Raw genomic sequence first — 18876 nt, 5'->3', positions numbered from 1 at the left:
TACTTGCAGTTATTTTTCTCTAAAACAGAGTGATATCCAATATTTCTTTTTCAGCCTTGTCTGTGTTAAATGAAATCCATTGGCAAAATTCCTGTGGGTTTCCACAAGAGTGGTTCACTGATTTGAAGTATGTTAATGGAAAACTGAAGCTGTCAGTGCAATGTGAATTGGACATCTCGGATTATTTAAGTTACAGGCCTCTGGGTTAGGGACTGTCTTTGTTCTGTGTTTGCACACTGCTTAGCACAGTGGTATCAAGAATAATACATATATATGATATTTCAGGATTAATAAATGTAATAATTTCTAGTGAGGAAAAAACAGAGGTAAACAATCTGAAAACTGATAGATGCAGATGAATGCCTCCTTCATTTGTTGATAGAGCAGTTTAAGATGAATTGTTCCGTTTTGATGAAAGCCGACCATGCTGACAGCTTCCACTGATAACACTGCCCAGGCAGGAGTAACACCCTGCTAGATGGCTTGTTTTCCCCACAGAGGCTCATTGCCCGGAATGGAGAAGATTGAGGTGAGAGGCTCTGTATTCTCACTTGCAGAGGGGAAGCTATGTTCATGTCAGTCTAGCGATGGGACCTTAAAATCCACTATCTAGTAAGGTCAGGCAACCATACTCCTATCAGGTGTGTGCAAGCACTGTGCCCAGCATTACGCTGCAAACATACACCAGGTTGAGTTGTAATGGCCTGGCACTAAACTGGGGTCTCCGTGCTGTATTTTTATTTATGGCGTCTGTGACACAAGTGCTTAAGTGTATTTTCTGATGCCAAGCTTGACAGCACAAAGAGACCAATCCCTGATCACTGGGAAGGTGCAATGAAAGTAAAAAATATTCCAAATGTTCCAGAGTAGCAGCTACCTGAATAGGATCAGAACAGAAACAGTAGTAGGTGGCGTCATTGTCATGGGGCTGCAGCCTGGTTTGGAACCTGACGCAGAATCTGTGGAAGCTAGTGGACTCACATTGACTTCAGGGCCTTTGATGATGGAGTCAAAATGATTGCATCCTGATTGTGTAATCATGCAAATCATGCCAAGTTGTTGGGATAAGCCTTGGGTACAAACTGAAGTATCAGTTGTAAGGAATTGTGTACAGGTCTGAAAATAGGTTTTGCAATGCTAGAAAATAGGGATGCATGGCAGAAAAAAATCTGACTGGCATCAGTGTACATGAAAAGCAACGTTATCATCACTTCAGAATATCTATGTCAGTGTGTGTTTATGTGAAAGAGAAATAGAGAAGGAGAAGGATGTCTGGCAATAGCTATGGTTAGAAGAGTGGGTTTGGGGGTTTTGTTGCTTTTAAAATGTTTATTGATTCCATTGATTCACTAAATATTTACAAATAACTTTGACTTGCAAAACACTACTTACAAGGTGAAAATAGCAGTAAAAACTGTATGCTATCTTTGAAACAATAAAACATAATGTAATTCTCCCCCTTTACTGTGCTCTTGTGAGACCCCACCTTGAATACTGCGTCCAGTTCTGGTGCCCCCACCATAAGAGAGACATAGATTTGTTGGAGCGTGTTCAGAGGAGGGCCACAAAGATGATCCAGGGGCTGGAGCACCTCTGCTACAAAGACAGGTTGTGGGAGCTGGGATTGTTCAGCCTTGAAAAGAGAAGACTTCGGGGGGACCTAATAGTTGCCTTCCAATACCTGAAGGGAACCTACAGGAAGGCCGGGGAGGGACTTTTTACAAGAGTGTCCACTGATAGGACAAGGGGAAATGGGTTTAAGTTGAAGGAGAACAGATTTAGATTAGATTTTAGGAAGAAATTCTTCAGTACGAGGGTGGTAAGACTCTGGAATAAATTACCTAGAGAAGTTGTGGATGCCCCCTCCCTGGAGTTGTTCAAGGCCAGGTTGGACGGAGCCTTGAGTAGCCTGGTCTAGTTGAGAGGCGTCCCTGCCCATGACAGGGAGGTTGGATCGGATGATCTCTGAGGTCCCTTCCAGCCTATGCCATTCTATGATTCTATGATTGAATATATAAACAAGAAATGACAGAATGATTAAAGATGTAACTGTAGGACAGAATCTTTTTATTAATATTAATGTTACTGTAGTCTTCTGTGATAATAGTGATCACATAGAAGTGTAAACAAATTATTCACTTAATATAAACTGAATGGGATTCATATGTGGGTATGTCAGGACTGCCAGATTGTGTCCCCGTTTTAGGAGTGCAGTGATGTTCACCAGTGCTTATTTTGTTATGATGACATAATAAAGCAGGCCATGATCATGTTAAAGAGTATTTTAGTAGTTGTAAACTTGAGAAGATACAAATGTGGTTACGTAGCATTTGTTTTGTCTCATTGGACAGGCTACGTTAAAAATATATTGAATTGTAAAATATATTGAATTGTAGGCGACTTCAGAGTACAAAGGAGATATAAACGAGAAAGGTTTTAGAAACCTAGGAATTAAGAATTGTGTGGGCTGAAAAATGAACATATTCTTTCAAAGGTCAAGATTTTGTATAAGAAGATTAGGATACTAAAAACTATCTTTTCCAGACCCATATCTGCAATCTAGGGGTTTTCACTCACTACAACTATGCTTTAATTTCCTCGCCTTTAACACTGTGACCCTCTTTTAGGGCAGATTATTTGGGCATCTTCAGCAGGTGCAAAGAAACTCTGCAAGCAGATTATGCACTGCTCGAAAGTGCAAAGCAATTACTACTTAGTAATGCACCCAAAAGCTAGTTGGAATTTAGTGAACTGCTGGACTAAACACGAGGTCCCTCACCACCCCAGTGGGTCACCAGAAGAGCCTTTGCTGGCCAGGCAAGCGGGAGCTAGGCAGTGACGTTCTGGCCTCTACAGCTCCCAGGGACAGTCCTTTGCGCTGCTGCGTTGTCACCCCTTGCTGCCCTGCAGGCATGGATGGATGGATGGATGGATGGATGGTCTTCCCTGGCCCTAGCCAGACCCACCAGCCTGGCTGGCCTTCTGGTTTTCTACTTTAGTACTTTATACTTGTCCGCATTGGGGTTTTACCTCTTGAATCGTTGAGTTACTAACCATCCCTCTCAAGCGGAGGAGGTGTAGTTCCTTCTAGTTATAGTAAAATTTAGTGATTATGACCCAAGGCCCTGCTAACTTAACGCATATCCGTTTTGGAACATGTTCTTCATTTGCAGAAGAATAAACATTTGCATCCTACTGCTTGATGAGTTACTGAACTTCCATTGTATTTCATCTTGCATCTTTGGTTGGGTGTTTCTTTCTTAGGTTCAATAGCAGATCAACAAAGATATGAAGAACAGTTTCAAAGTAATACGGTTCTGAGCATTGCACCGTAGAGCAAACATTTAAGTAGAGATGTGACTAAAAATCTTTAAAAATTTGGGACTTAACTGTCAAAACAGATGCAGGTTCAAGCTGTGATCTGGCGATCTCATGCTCTCATAAGATAAGTTAGGTAGAGCCATGAAAATCTGTGTTCAGGAATGGGTACTGATTCAATAGCTGGTGCTGAACTATCTAGCAGTTAACAGGTCTGTGATACAGAAGTGTCATTTTTTGTAAGGCTTATATCAGTGCCTAATTATTATCTTTAAATTCTGTGATCTTTTTTCACGAACACAAAAGATAGTAATATAAAAACTTCTGAGGGGAAAACTTAAACATGGGTTTATAAAACATTGCGCACCAACTGCTGGGTTTGCAGTGGGGTGGTGGCAGGAGAATGTGGAGTTTACTCCGCAGGTGGTGCTGGTGCTGTTTGGCAAGTGCACCATCAATTTGGTGCTTCAGGCTTGCTTTTGGTAGTTACGGAGCGATGACGTTAATCTCTGTCCTGTCTCCTTTGGCCACTGCATTCTTTGTTGTTACTGAATAACCTAAATTTAACAGTTGTGTAGACACTTTGTTTAATTGGCTTGACCTGAGAATTGTCCAGAATGTTTTCGTTTCTGACCTTAGTGTCAGCCGGGGCACTGGACTGCAGGACTGCGTATTTCTGGGCATGTGATAGCATATGTGGGAAATGACCTTGCAAATGATTTACATTAAGTAATAGTCTTCTAATAAAAATTATTTATCTCTTCACCGAGTTTCAGAAAGAAGATACTTGATGTTCTAATTCCTTGAGTTAAAGGTGATTTCTTATGTTATTTTATACTTTAAAGAAGGCAGTAGATGTAACCTGCAAAGCTTCCCACAATCTGAAATCATAGAGATGAAACATTACTTGAAATTTAACAGTGAGATTTCAGATCAAGATTCATGCCCAAATGTCTTTTCCTTTTGACTTGGTTTTTAATCACTCATCTTTTCAGAAAATCATCATACACCTTCAGACTAATGAGCTTCTAAAATTGTAACCTTGACTGTTTAAACTTTGGTGTTAAATTGCAGTCTTTCACAGTAGATTCTTTCCAAGGTATTCAAAAGCAAATTATATGTTACATTTAGTTAATTTAACACCAAAGATGCTTGTCAGCTCTCAGTAGTATCTGCAGCATTAATTTTCTTCCTTTTCCAAGCCTACCAGCATTTAACAAAAGTTATGCGGTGATATTTTTTGATAATACTGCTTTTGGAGTGGTATTTGCTCAAACAGTTGAATCTCCTTGCAGGCAGATCACATCGGTTGCCTTCCTTTTTCTTTGTGTGCTGGGAGGCAGAAGACCTGCTGACGCAATCAGTGTGCCGCAGCAGGACACTGTTGTCCTTCAGTGATTGTATTTCTGATGGCAAGGAGTATGGTTTCTCTTGATTTTTGGAAAATGCGATCTAGCCCAGATAATCGGCCAAGAAGCAGATGCTGTGGCCTGATGTTCTAGTGTCTGCTAGAGATGCAACAATCTGGACTAGGAACTGCATGTTTCATGAGTTGATTTTCACTTTCTTTCAAAGGAAAATAAAAATTTAGACTAAAATAATGTTAGCATGGTTTTAATAGAATTGACCCTAATGCTTTGCTACTATTCAGGTAACCGGCAGTAGTGTTCATAGTATATAGAACATTGAAATGAAGGTTTCAGTGTATCAGCAAGAGTATGCTAAATATATACAAATAATTTATAAATTCACAAAAGTATTAAAAAGTGGATGTTTTTTAGTGGAAAAGGCCGTTATTTAATGATACAGAAGATACTCTGTTTGTTACAGCATGAAATAGAGAATCCATCCTACAGTTCTGTTGTGACCTTGAACAAAGTCATGTAAGCTCTTTGTGTCTATTCCATGCAGAGAATTATATTTACTGTTATTGTTTGGTGTGGCGTCCTTACACTGAATAACAAAATGGTTTGAATTTGCCCAGCAAAAAGTCCTATTAAACTATTACCACAGTGCTAATGCTTTTTATATTGTTCAAAATTATTGTTCAGATAGAGATGCGATCTAGCTATACTGATTCTGAGGAGCAAGGGGAGGAGTGTGAAAACGCAGGAAATGCTGTTAATTCTGTATGCTTACATTTTGCTTTCTCACGCTTTGGGGAAAGATATTCAAAAAGCATAGGCCATGACCTGCAGAAGGCTGCGTGGCTGTACTGCAGCTCTGCACCTACTTGTCTTCAGTCATGACTCCTGAACCTAAAGGAGAAATTGGCTGAAGTTGGGTGGCATGGAAGACTGTAGATCTCATGTATTTTCCAGGGATTTTTAATCCATATAGTTTTAAGTCTTTGTTCTCTTCCCTTTTGAGAGATTCATGACTAAATTTCTTCACCTCAAAAGTTGCAATCTAGAGAAACCCAAGATTTTTTTCTTTTAAAGATGGAGGATAATTTTACTCTTATTCACATCTTTTCTTGAGTTCTATAAAAGATAACACTCAAAAGTAGTTGAACTCTTATAGAAAAATTTTTCTGTCTATGTTAAATATGCCTTGTTTGTAAATTTTTATAATGAATGTTTTGTAGCTGCAGAAATACAGCTTAGGTATAAACTCTCAACTCTACTAGAATGAGACACATATCTGCAGTTCAGTGTCTAGTTCTCTTAATCCTCTCCCAAACCAAACATCTTCTGCTGAAAGTCTCTGGCTTGTTTATTGTTTAATGCAATGGACTTTTGCTAATGGAACAAGGAGACTTTTACCTGTAAACTAGTGGTCATTACTCGTTTGAAAACCACAAAGATTAGCCTCCTTTTGTTGCCCTTAGCGATGCTTTCAAATTATAATCTCAGATGCTTTTTATGAAGCAGGATGGCTGAAACAGTTAAGGTACCAGAGAAGTTGTAGCTCTAGAGTCACATTTGGAGCTCTACAAATGCCCGTGATTTTATTTTTTTTTTTTTTTCCATTCGATTCAGTTTCTGTTGTATATGTAAATTCTTGCAGAAGGCAGGTTTTGCCAGGCAAGTGAAAGGAACAGGATTAATAGCTCCCTAAGGACAGCATTTTTCTTGCTAGAGCCGGACTTGCTCACACATACACATTTCCCCGTGTTTGTCCTATCAATGAACTTGTCTCATTTCTAGGGCCAAGAGAACACTGTAAATTAGATTTCAAGTTTGTTTAACATTTCGTCTTCCTGCTTGTACTCGTTGTTGCAATTTAATACTAATAATGTGGGCAACTTTTATAAACCATTCCACAGTTTGAAAAAGGAATAATTAGTGACAGTTGAAATTAAATCTAGTTTTCCTATCAAGCACGTATAGTTAAAGACAACATGCCTAAATTCACATTCCTGTCCTAGACATCCTTAGTTAAGCATGACCCCTGGTTGTGTGCTTGCCTACCTGAATCATGACCAAAGACTTGAGTTTAAGTATGAAAGTCACATAGATACCTCACACTTCTACTGTATGGTTTGCATAGAAATTACCAGTAGAGCAATCAATAGGCATTAGATAATTTCTGTTTTATTAAAGGATTATTCCAACTTGTTCAACACGTATACTGCCAGACAGATGCTGTAAGTGTAGATAGTGCAAAAGGTAAATTCAGTTGTCACGCTATCCGGACTTCTCCTCTCCATTACAACACAGAATGCCTATGTGTAACTCCTCTTTCTTGCTGAAAACATCCCCTGCTTGAATTCCTTCATAGAATTTCATTCCTTACTACAGTGCTTCACTGAAATCAATAGAAATGAAAAGTCAGAAAGTCTTGAATAAAGGCCAAAATGATCAGGCAACAGCATGGTCTTGGTAAAAAGAATTTGGCAGCCGGAAGAGCTTTCTCATGTGTACGGTCTTTAAAGAAAATACTGCAAGATCTTTTTTTCTTTTTTCTTCTTTTCCCTTTTGATAAATGTTAGTAGTATTTTAAAATGAGGATGATCCCTACAAAACTTATTCTGTCCTGAAAGCAAATAACAAATAAACTAGAAAATGCAAAACTAGCAAAACCAAAAAGCCCGGTTTTAATCTTTTTAATTACAAAGTAGGGAAGAAAGTAGAAGACTGAGACTTCCTATAATCTCACTCTCCCATTATTACAAAAATTGATGGCAACATTTCAAGGCCTAAAACGGGGCAAAGAAAGCTGTAGCTATATCTGATTTTTAAGCATTTTCTTTTTGTGTGCATTTAGCTGGGCAGTACTTCTGTCTTCAAATATGGCACTGCAGACATCTGTATAAGAAAATGAGGATGATATTCGTTCATTATCGTCACCAGAGCTAAGCACTGTGTACAGCTGTATTGCATTTCTCGTAGCCTGACTGAAATGATGGTATTCTCTCAACTTGCATTTGCCTTGAGAGGCTTGTGTCAGAAATCCGTCCCATAGTTGATTCGTGTATGCACTCACGCCACTATACGGCATACGGCACCAGAGAGATGCAAAAATTTGTCTTCTATGTGATAACGTTTCTCAATTCTTAGTAAATGAACATCCCTAGATTAATCACAAGAATTGATCCTGAAGTATTTTCCTAGCTTTCTGATCGGTTTGATAAAGAACAGAATTAAAAAGGGAGAACATTTTTCTCATTTAAAAAAAAAGACAAAAAAGACAACCTAATGCTGAAGTTTCATATGTAAAAATATAAGTGGAAAATATTTAGGTTACAACTTTTTTCCTTGTTTCATTTGCTATATAGCAATATATAGTTATGTTTTTATACTTCTTCATGTTTCATAACATAAAATGTACTAACTGTCCCCAGTACATCAGTAACGAACTGTTAGTGAAATCTGGTACGACTTTCAGATGACTCTCGAAAGTACATAGACTTTGGATTTGGAATTATCTTTATAAATATTCAGTAAAATCTGTCTAGTCTCAAGCAGTGTGACTTATAGAAGCTAAACTCAATACAGCCTTTCCTTTTCATAAAGGAAATTAAAATATACTCAAGGAATAAGGACACTTTAGCTTGCTTTAACTTAAGCATGTGGCTTCAGCAGTGTCCATGATACAGGCTGTGAGCCTACTCCCAAATCTGAGACAGTCAATGAAGTTTTTTTCAGTGATCATAGACTTCTGCTCTGATCCAAAGTTAGTTTAAAAACATTCTGCCTAGACTTTGTGAAATAGTTACTTGTAAGGTGCTGTGCTATGTAAGACAATTTTATTCTCCAGTTTATCCAGAACATATATTTTGATGAATCTATAAGTTATTTTGGTTTTTATTTCTAAGGAAAATGAAATTGACTTTGGCACTTTTTTTTTTTTTTTGGTCATCTGTTTACAATCTTTATTACATTAGAGAACATGCATATGTTGGAAAAATGGTTGATATTCTCGTGAAGTTTGGACCAGAAAAAAATCAGGCTTTATGGTAGTGAGCTTGTGCTTCATTTCTTTTTATGGAAGGCAATACATACATCAGCTTCTACTGTAGAAGACCAAGATATTAAAAAATAGTAATTTGCATGATGGTAAATGAAATTAGTTCCATGAGAGAAAAATACCTTCAGAGTGCTTAGTTTTTCAGAAAGTCTTCTGTGAGAATTCAGCATAATTTTTGCTGTATAGTTTCCCCTTCTTCTCTTTTCTCCCTCATTTTCCCACATACAGGGGAAAAGGAAGGCTAACTTTTACCTAGTTCTGCTATTTTATGTCGGAAAAAAGAGTGGGGTTAATTTTAAGTGCTTAATGATTAATTATAATTTCTAAAACTTCTATTTCTGAAGTTTTTCATCAGCAAATTACTTCAGATTCTTTAGACATCAGTTGATTCTGATGATCTCAACTTAAAAAAAAAAAAGCAAAACACAAACCTTTCCTCCTCTAGAGGGGCATGTGTATAAAATAGTAACAGGGTGTCTCCAGAGAAAATGCAAAATGCAAGATAGGGGAAAATTTTAGAAGGAAATTAGTTGCTAGTGAATATAATGAATCATTCACAGTAGAGCTCATTAAGAAACTCTTTTGATTTTGAATGATTCATATTTCTATCATAACACAGCTTTAACCAATGCTGTTACAGACTTCAAAAAATTAAAGCAAACCTTAAAAATAAGATTCATTCTTACTGTATTGACAAATTTTGAAGATTAGCCTGTGTAAAAAAATATATGACTGCATAAAGGAAATATACATACATGTATATATCTTTTAAAATAAGGTTACAAAGTACAGTGCTGAAGAATAAAAAGTTTTCCCTCAAGGTTGTGTGTGTCCCTTCAGCTTAATTATTTTGTATTCATGCCTTATAATATTAACTGTGTATTTGTAGTAGCTTCTTTTACTGAACCTCATTTGATGAAGACGATGTACAGATCGAGCAGCTCTTGGATATTTTGAGTTTTACTTCTATTAGTCTATATGTTTGTTATCTCAGTAATTTTTTAATTACTTGCTGAATTTTGATTTGAAAGCAGAGCTATTGTTCACTCCAAAGAGTGGTTTGTCAGGGATTGGGACAGACACGTTCCCTTCTCCAGCTCCTATCCTAAACCTTTTAGGCAGTATCTCTCTCCACTAGATTAAAGAGTCATGCTCTCTCCATATTGAATAAAGTTTAAAGTTGAAATAGCTTCAAAAAGATATTTTAAGATACTTCCACAATCTGTAGGACAGTGAGATGAAGGTGTTGATGTGAATCAGCCTTGTGCTTGAGAAGAGACTCAAGCAAGTTTGCTCCCTGTGGGGGATGCTCTTGTCATTAAACTGCTAAAGTAAAAAAAAAACGTATCAACAACTCTTTTCCCTGTGCCTTGTGGGAAGCCTGATCAGTGACTTGTTCCGTAAGAATTTTTCCATATATGTAGTTTTACGTATGGATACTGAGGCATTTAAAGGGCTATTTGCTGCTTCGGGACATGCTGCTATTTTTGGCAAAGTGAAGAATTTCGGTGTTATGCAACTTTTGGATGTCTAATTTAAGAAGTTTATTTTTAAACATATGTGTCGTTATAGAGGACTTTGAGTTCATTGGTTTTTAGTCAGAGCTTTGAGCATCCAGGCTAATCAAACTGTGAAGTACGGAACTGAAAGCTCAGAAGATAAAGACCACCAAAATAATGATAACTGTAACAAAGACAATTAACTTCATGCAAAGAGTCTGCCAGAGACCTATAAAAAATTAAACCATAATTTTTGATTTCCAAAAAATGAGGCAGAAAATTGTATGACCACGAAGTATTTTGTGCTATGGTTGTCCATTCCTGGAGCAGAGCTGTACTTTGCATTGAAAAAGGTACTAGTGTGTTTTCGTAAAGACTGAAAAGTAGCATATGGTCATGGAATTATGAAGCACATTGTAATACCCGTGCCAAAAGGGTATTACATGAATAAAGATTGTACCAGACCTTACTGTTTTGGTGCTGCTTTTGATCCAGCAGCTGATAACAACCATTAGAGCCCGAGATTTCTGCTTAGCTCTTGAGTGATACGAAGCATGCTTCGTTTTTCTGTGCAACCTGGACATGCATATAGGACTTGAGAAAGACTATAGAGTTGACTTTTTAAAATCTGAAGTTCTCTGTGAAACACGAGAACTGTTTTTGCTGGAGACAGAATAATATCAAATGTAAATAAATTTCAGTAGAGCTGGGAAAAGCTGAATCCCTGAGCCTGTTCCATAGTGTGAGGAAGCTAGATCTATCTGAAAGAAGATTGTCTGAATATAATAAAAAGTATTAGTCCAAATATTTAACATTTGACAAAATTTTACTCAAAGGATAATTAACATAAGTTTTCTGAAATGACAACAATCAGCCGTGTAACCTTCACGACAGCTGCTACTGTTAGTCCTAGCTTTCATCTCTGAGAGACAGAAAGTTATTCCTACTGGCCTTACTTTCTTTTCTATTTCTCTTTTGCATATTTTATTAAAATGAGCCATGTTTAGACACAGTGAACCTGATTATTTTTCAGAGCAGTCAGGATGTACGTTTAAAAAATCGTGCTGTAGGCGGAACTCATCCAGGTCTGTAAGAGTTAAGGGTGAGTTTAAGAGTTGGGGTACAGCTTTCCAAGATCTTTATTGTTACTGTTCTACTGAGTCATAACAAGCATGTTGGAAGTAAATATAGCTAAGTTTAAGTCCCCAAGCAAACATTTCATTTCATTATTATGCTTCTAAATGTTGAAGAGGAGACACATAAATTTTTACATTTTCTTTTTAGTTTAATTAGTTTAGCAATTTTATTAGGATGTTTTTTGATATACGTAATGATGTTCATAATGGCAAAGCTTTACTGGCATCCAAAATGTGCATGAAGACAAAGGCAAAGGAAGAATTCTGAAATGGATAAGCTTGGAAACACTAAATGGAAACATTTTAAGGGATGATCAGCGGAAATTCTGCCAAAAAAAAAAAAAAAAAAAAAAGAAATAGAAATCCTGGTCCCACTAAAATCAATGGGAACTTTGCTGCTTACTTCAGTGGAGATAAGATTTTACTTCAGTTCCGCCACTGTAGGAATGAAGTAGCTTGAAATTGCTGAAAAGAACACAGTGGGAGTAAGAATATTGTTTTGAGGATAAGCCCCAAAGGTGGGGTTTGGGTGGTAATGAGTGTGTTTCTTAATCAAGGCAAGAAAAAATTCTCCTTGAGCAAGCTCTCTAAAAATTTTTGTGAGACAGGCTAGTGTTTCTATATGGTCTAAGACCTTCTGAAGCAGTAGGTATCACTTTATTCACAGCAGTGCTTTTTTGTACACTGATACGGAGCACTCCTGTCTTTGCTACTGTTCCTTTTAGTGGATTGCTGCCTGTCACAAATTTAAAGGTTTCCCGATTTCCCAGTACTTGTAGCACTGATTCAACAGATTCTTCTTAACACTCTTACACATTTATTGAATGCAGGTTAAAAAAAAAAAAAAAAAAGGCAGGTAATACTTTAAGGAGCTTCAGCAGCTTTGATATCTTCAGAATATGCTTGTAGCTGAATGGCTTCTCTTGGAAAGATGGAAAATCCATCTCCCGCAGCTGCAGGCAGGTATAGCGATTTAACAGAATGTCAGCTCTTTACAGCACCAGCAAAACAATGCAAGACCTTCACCAGTGGAGGTCAAATAGAAGTTTGTACCCTTCGAAAAAATGGCAATTAGTCCTTATTTCTCTACTGGCAGGTTGCCCAGTGCCCACGCATTGAGAGGTAGATATCTGACAGCAGCTAGGGGTTTAAATAATTTTATGTCTTCACAGTTGTATTTAAGCTGCAATTTATATTCAACAATAACGATAAAATTTCTTAAAATATGCCATCTCACCTTTGTATTTTTGTGTTGATTTCTCTCTTTCCTCCTGTTTTCTTTTAGCTTTTTTTTCTGTCCACCTTAGGTAACGTAGTAACATATGCTACTTACATAGTGATGTTTAGCATTTCTCTGTTGGATTTATGAGTTTTCCACAAATATTCCACAAATACCTCGAATAAAACAATCATGAACATTTTGACCACTGTAGAAGCAATCCAGACTGCTTGCTGGCATCCGTTATTTTTGGTTGGGTTCAGAACTGCTACTTACGTATGAAATCCAGACATTTGCCATGGTGTTTTTTGCGGTTTCATGAAGTGGTTTTGGGGACAAAAACATTTTTGCTGCTGTTCATAAATATTTGGCAGATGTCAACAGACTTGTTAGAAGAAAGACAAGGAGCACTCTTCAAGCTGCTTTTCTCATCTTAAACCCATCAAGGCAGGCAAAATGTCTTCTGTTGACTTCATTAGACTGAGAGTCAGTCCTGCTGCTCCTTCCAAGTGCTGTCATGGTTTTCTTTTTTTTTCTTTCGTTCAAACAGGAGGAAGTGAGAAGGAATAAAAAGACCTGTCTATTATTATCACTGTATTAACAGATAAAGAGCTGCCAGTACCTACCATCTAACTAAGACTAAAAAGGCACTTAGTAATGGAATGGCCTGCCACTGTGACACACTCTAATAGCTGGTTAGATCAATCAGTGTCTCAGCAGAGTTTTGACAAGTTTCTGATTTAACGGGCTGAGCCTGTTTCCAGGTGTTATTAGTCTAAAAGTTTTTAAGGTTTGACAAGACTAAACTCAGCCTGAATTGCCGTTGTAGTGCACGCCAGGAATTTCTTTATGATTAAGATAAAAGCAGGACATTGTCTTCCCTACAAAAAGGGTCATTTTTTCAACCTTTTTTTTAGTTCTTTGCATGACTTGTTCAAGAAAGCAAAACCAGAATCGGTAAATATGTCAAAGGCGGTCCTTGGAGGCAAGATGCACTGAAATGAAGCTGCTAAGCGTGAATTAGTGTGCCAGTGGTCAAGCTTAATGTTATACTTGATTTCTTATTATTCATCACTTTTTAAGATGAATGGGTCTTGGATGTCAAGATGTCAGTGTGTGATAACTGTGTGCAGATGTTTTACCAGTTAAATGAAACATCATCAAATATGAACATAGTTCTGAAGGAACGCAGTACTGAAAATCACAATACTGATAGCGAAACCAGAAGAAAAGGACTGCTGTTTGATAAAGAATCTGGAATATTGCTTTGACAATCCAAGCCACTGCAGAATTGTCAGCTGAGGAATATATTTATGTCTTCCTGAGATGAATGGTAAAACTCCCACTCAATTTGGCTTAGGAAGGAATTAAGCCGTGCTATTTTTGCACAAATCTAATCATTCAGCTATTTTTGGTTTAAATTACAGTAGTCTGAGGATTTATATGTGCTGGTTGGTGAGAACTGGATAGTGGTGTTTCACAGGATGGGGATTGCTTGGTGAGTAGCATGTTCCAGCTGCAGCACTGCCTGCCTGCTAGCATGCTAGCACATTCCTTATTAGAGAAAAAGTGATAAATAGTACTTATGCCTGTGTGACTTCAGCCAAAGATTTTCCTACTTTGGAGGAATACATAGCTTTTCTAAATGACCCTTTATTCTGCTGCTGCGTGAGGCTGGACGTCATCCAGAAAATGAACCTGTTTATAGCTGCAGTTTTAACACAATTAAATACTAGTTCTTATCTGCAAGTGGCTCACTGTGTTTCTAGTGCAAGTTTCTATTAACTAAGAATAGTGCTCTTTAAATATTAAAATAAATTTATTTTTCTAGTGATTTGAGATAAAAAAATGAAATCTTTGTAAAAATAAAAACCTTTATCAAACTGAGGGTTAATGACAAAAAGTTTATGTTTTGGAATTTGTTTGGTAATGACTGGATTTTGCTTTGTGTGGAACTTGTTACTGAAAGGAAAATCTTTGTTTCTTTGTCTTTACTTTCTGAGCTTTCGGGTTTCTGAGCTGTTCATGGTACAGTATTTTCCTGTCCAATTTCAGAGGTCTCGAATACAGAGTGAATGGGTAGTTTAGGAAAACTGCAGTTGAATTCTGGAGTGTGTTACATCCAAGCTGTCTTTCACAGTCTAGCTGGAGGGAGGAGATGTTTGTAGTGGCTGATGGCGACTGACAGTAAGCGAGACAGCTCTGCTCCAGGTGTGGCTGGCTTTTCTCCTCACTGTAATGTCTGCTGTGATTGCCTCTGATGGGGATAGTCTCAACAGCAAAGTGAGAAATATGGTGATGGGAATGGATTCTCTCACGCCTTCTGGTGACTTGAGTGCAACACATTAGAGATGCACTGAGGGAAAAACATGTGAAAGTTTAATGTTTGCTGTGATCATTTTACTGTTCCCTGCATAAATGGAGAGAGGTTCAGTCTTTAGGGCTGTCATAACTTCTAGAGCAAGTCAAAAAGGCAGTAAGTAGATTTCCTTCCCCCTCTTCAAAACAAGTGACTCAAATGCCTCAGGTGTTCTTTTTCAGCCATTCCCATGGCCATACAAATAAGACTTTGCAATTCCTACTGTTTTAAGAAATTACCTCTCCTGTTTTGATATAGATGTAATAATTTGCTACCTGATGGTGGACGCAGGGTAGATGAAGACTCCACTGGCTTTGCTCGTTCAGTTTGAATCCTGAGCAATGGCGGTGCCTACTGATATAGCAGAGCACTTGGAAGTGTATGCCGGCACAACTGTCATCTTATGAAAATCAGAAGGCTGTAGGCATGTACCAGAATCACCAACCACAGAGATTCAAAAATCATGAATGAGGTTGCAAAAACCAACACATAAAAAAATCCACCTTCCTATAAATCTGGCATAGGAATGATGGGATTATCAGGACAGTGACTCCATTCCTTTTTACATTGTCTCTATTTTACATACAGAATTTTAGCTGCAAAAGTCACTCCTTCAACTTTCTCTGTACAGTTGTGAGAGAAAGGGTTTTGGTTGTCAAAAGATGAAATTAGTTTGTAATTTGCATGCTTTGCCAGGCTTGAGCAGTTGAGCCCGTGGAGAAGGTACAAAGTATCCTTTGTTTCTCAGTCACAGTGAAGTCATAAGTACGGATGATGATTTTTAAATTAACTGTGTGCCATTTGATTCACAACCAGGTGAAATATTGAAAGCAGAAAATCCAAGAGTGCTGAGCTAACAAGATAAAAACATTTGAACAGGTCCTTGAAGTGTGCTACTAAATATGGATGCAGATGGCTTTAATGAATATTTAATCTAGGGGACCTTACTAATTAAGATCCATGTCTCCAATGAAACTCAAAAAACTACTGTTGTATTTTTTAAAATTTAACCCTATGTCAACTTTGTTCAATGATCTATGAGTAGGTTGGGTTTTTTTTCCTGGCATGGCTAAAGGAGAATAAATGGATAAAGACTCCATTATCTTTTCCCTGTATTGTTCAAGGCCTAAGAGAGAGGTTTTGGCATTCTTTATGTGAAGCTGGTGTTTATTTCAGAAACTTACTGACTTGTATTTGAATGTTCTGTTTCCAGCTATATCAAGATTTCTATAAGTATCATCATGTAGGGCTGAAATTTTGTAAGGTTGTAACTATTTAGACAAAATGTAGAAAAAATCAAAAGCATTGCATTGAATTTTCATCTTCGTAGAAAAAATGTTTTCTGTTTGAAGTAAGGAAATGGCCAGGTTCAAAACCCAAAGAAAGCATTACAGAAATGTATTATAAATATTTATATAAGCATTTATTGGTATTTAACTGCCAGCCTTAGAATATGTCCGATGGCTTTAGCTCCCTTCTGTGAAGCTCATCCAAAGCCTGTGAGTCACATCACTTACGTGATACTCTGTAGGGACTTCCATGATACATAGGCTTTCTTCTTGCCTCCTGGATGGGATGAATATGTCTTTCTCCCTGCATCCATATATTTGCTGAGTTTGTTAAGTGGAGACTAAAATCCTCAGCGCAGACTGGAAAGAAAGCAATGTCAGATCTCTTTTTGTTGTGGAGAGCTGTGTGGTCATGAGCTAGACCAAGTTTACTGTCATTTTTTTGTTGCTGTTGTGGTTGTCATTATTTATGTCCCTATCATCCTTAGGAGCTCCAAATGTGGGCTGTTACTGCATAACTCTAGGTGCAGAACAAAAAACCTTCAAAAGCTTGTATGAAGTATGTGAGAAAGATAACACTGACACTAGGAGAGAGAAGAGTACAGACGAAACATGGAACAGACTTGTTTGGAGTGATTGCTCTGGTCTCTGCCAGTCAGAGAGTTTTTAGGTTGTTTTAACCATCAGGGCATAGTTGGTACTTTGAAGAAGGCATTTTGCATATATTTATAGTGAATATCTTGCAAGTGAGAGAATAGGGAATTTCCTGAAAGTGAAATTGTGCTCACTCTGCATTCCTTCTCTGTCATGGAGACTGCGGTCCGGAAAGGAAGAGAACCAAAGCAATTATTTCTGTTGTGGAAAGCAAGTTGCTTATGGATTTGTGAACTAGTTCCTTGATTGCTCTCTGTGAACTCCGTGACCCACTGTGAGACATGGAATTAGGGACCGGCTAAAATAGTACCCTTGAGGATCCAGCAGCATAGATAGCTAACCTGAGGCTTCACAGCAGCTGCAGGGGTTATTGCAACCTTGAGGCTGCAGTGGCTGCCACAGATAGGTAGGGTAAAGATCTTTTAATGATGAGAAATACAATGGCACACTTTTCTATTTATCTCGAACATGTTGAAGGAGAGGGAGGATCTTAGTTGTCTAAGTCAGCATTTACATGATAGCTTATGATTAGATTTCTGATCACAGACTTGCATTCAGGCCAAGGAGATGGAGATGTGCTCCGCTGTCTGCTTACCCACACGTCCTTTTCTGACTCTTATAATTGTCTCAGGCTGCAGCAACTATAGTAGACTCATGTCTTACGTCGTTGCAGAGGATTAGCAGGACTTGTACTCCCAATGAAGAGATTCTATTAAAAACCAAGACGTTTATGCTATTTTAGTAATAATAACAGAATACTGAATTTTAAACTACTGGTTCTGTTGTTGTAACTTCTGTTTCTTTACTGCTGAGGTAATTGTATTTAAGGTTTAGTTAATTCCTTATAGCTGCTTTTAAAAAGGAAGTAACTGTAGAACTCAAGAATGCTTGCATGACCAGTTAATGTGATTTCTTTCTGATAACATAAAAGTTTAATGAAAATTTTCATGATAAAGAAATTATTCTTTTCCAGGTACCATGATCAACAAGATGTTACTAGCAACTTCCTTGGAGCAATGTGGTTGATTTCAATAACTTTTCTATCCATTGGATATGGTGACATGGTACCTAATACATACTGTGGGAAAGGAGTCTGTTTACTCACTGGAATCATGGTGAGTGTTTCTGAATTTATTCATTGGATATGAGATTAAGTTTGCTGCAATTAATCCCAAAACTTGTGGTAGTTATAAAGAAATATTTGCTGGTTTTCTAGAGTGTATATACTTAACTCACACCATTCCACGGTCTCTCCTTCCTGGTAATAGAATAGAGGACTTTCTTCTTTAGGTAAAATGCAGCACCTGTGTAATGAAATACAGAGAAACCAATTCCACCCAGACATGATTCACAGCTTCAAAGTCTCAATAGTATTTCATTAAATGTTAAGGTATCACATCATTTTGATTATCTTTGGACATGTGTAATTGGACCTGTATAATACTGAATCTACGGTTCTGTCTTTTGTTTCTTTAAGTTACTCACAAAGAAAGGTGATGGTGGCTAATCTCCTAAAGCATTTTGCTTGGGCGTAGTTTTCTACATTATTTTATATAAGTCTAATAACATACTATCCATAGTGTTCCATTGCTTTAAGTGAATTTATGTAGTGCAGTTTTTGCTGTAAGAGTTTCTGTCACCATTGACACAACGCAGCCGTTGTTAATGCATGCATATTCAGTACGTATTTATTAACTGTACTTAATGTCTGGTTTTAATTTTCCTGTATTGCACAGTTTGGTCAAAGTCAGGCAGGGAGTAAAGCAATGTTTTATACTGTCTGGGAAATGTATGCATATCCACAGTAAGTTAGAAGTTAAAAGCTCCACTCTGCCACTTTTATTTGTATCGACTCCTGTGTAAATGTCCCTGTGAATGAGAAGGGCAGAATGAGCATCATATATACTGTATATAACGGTGAGATACATACTTGTTTCTGAATTTTTGCCATTGATCATAAGTAATGCAGCTCCAATTTCTTCCTCTATTA

The 18876-nt window shown here is 37.5% G+C and overlaps 1 protein-coding gene across 5 annotated transcripts in view; it reads left to right on the top strand.

The window, feature by feature from the left end:
• The window catches only part of KCNN2 (potassium calcium-activated channel subfamily N member 2), a 72529-nt gene that overhangs the window by 30758 nt on the left and 22895 nt on the right, over nucleotides 1–18876 (top strand). For 3 of the 5 annotated variants that reach the window (XM_086628913.1, XM_086628914.1, XM_086628916.1), the window contains one exon: nucleotides 17860–18001. In XM_086628913.1, the coding sequence (XP_086485039.1) occupies nucleotides 17860–18001 (142 nt within the window). Of the gene's footprint in view, nucleotides 1–13071; nucleotides 13099–14106; nucleotides 14119–17842; nucleotides 18002–18876 lie in introns of all 5 variants that reach the window. The other 2 variants (XM_086628917.1, XM_086628915.1) reach the window with 2 other exon arrangements.

This window comes from Tauraco erythrolophus, chromosome Z (genome assembly GCF_009769465.1).
Source record: "Tauraco erythrolophus isolate bTauEry1 chromosome Z, bTauEry1.pri, whole genome shotgun sequence".
Taxonomy (NCBI): Eukaryota; Metazoa; Chordata; class Aves; order Musophagiformes; family Musophagidae; genus Tauraco; species Tauraco erythrolophus.
Note: the sequence above shows the minus strand (reverse complement) of the source record. Positions and strands in the feature narration are given on the sequence as shown.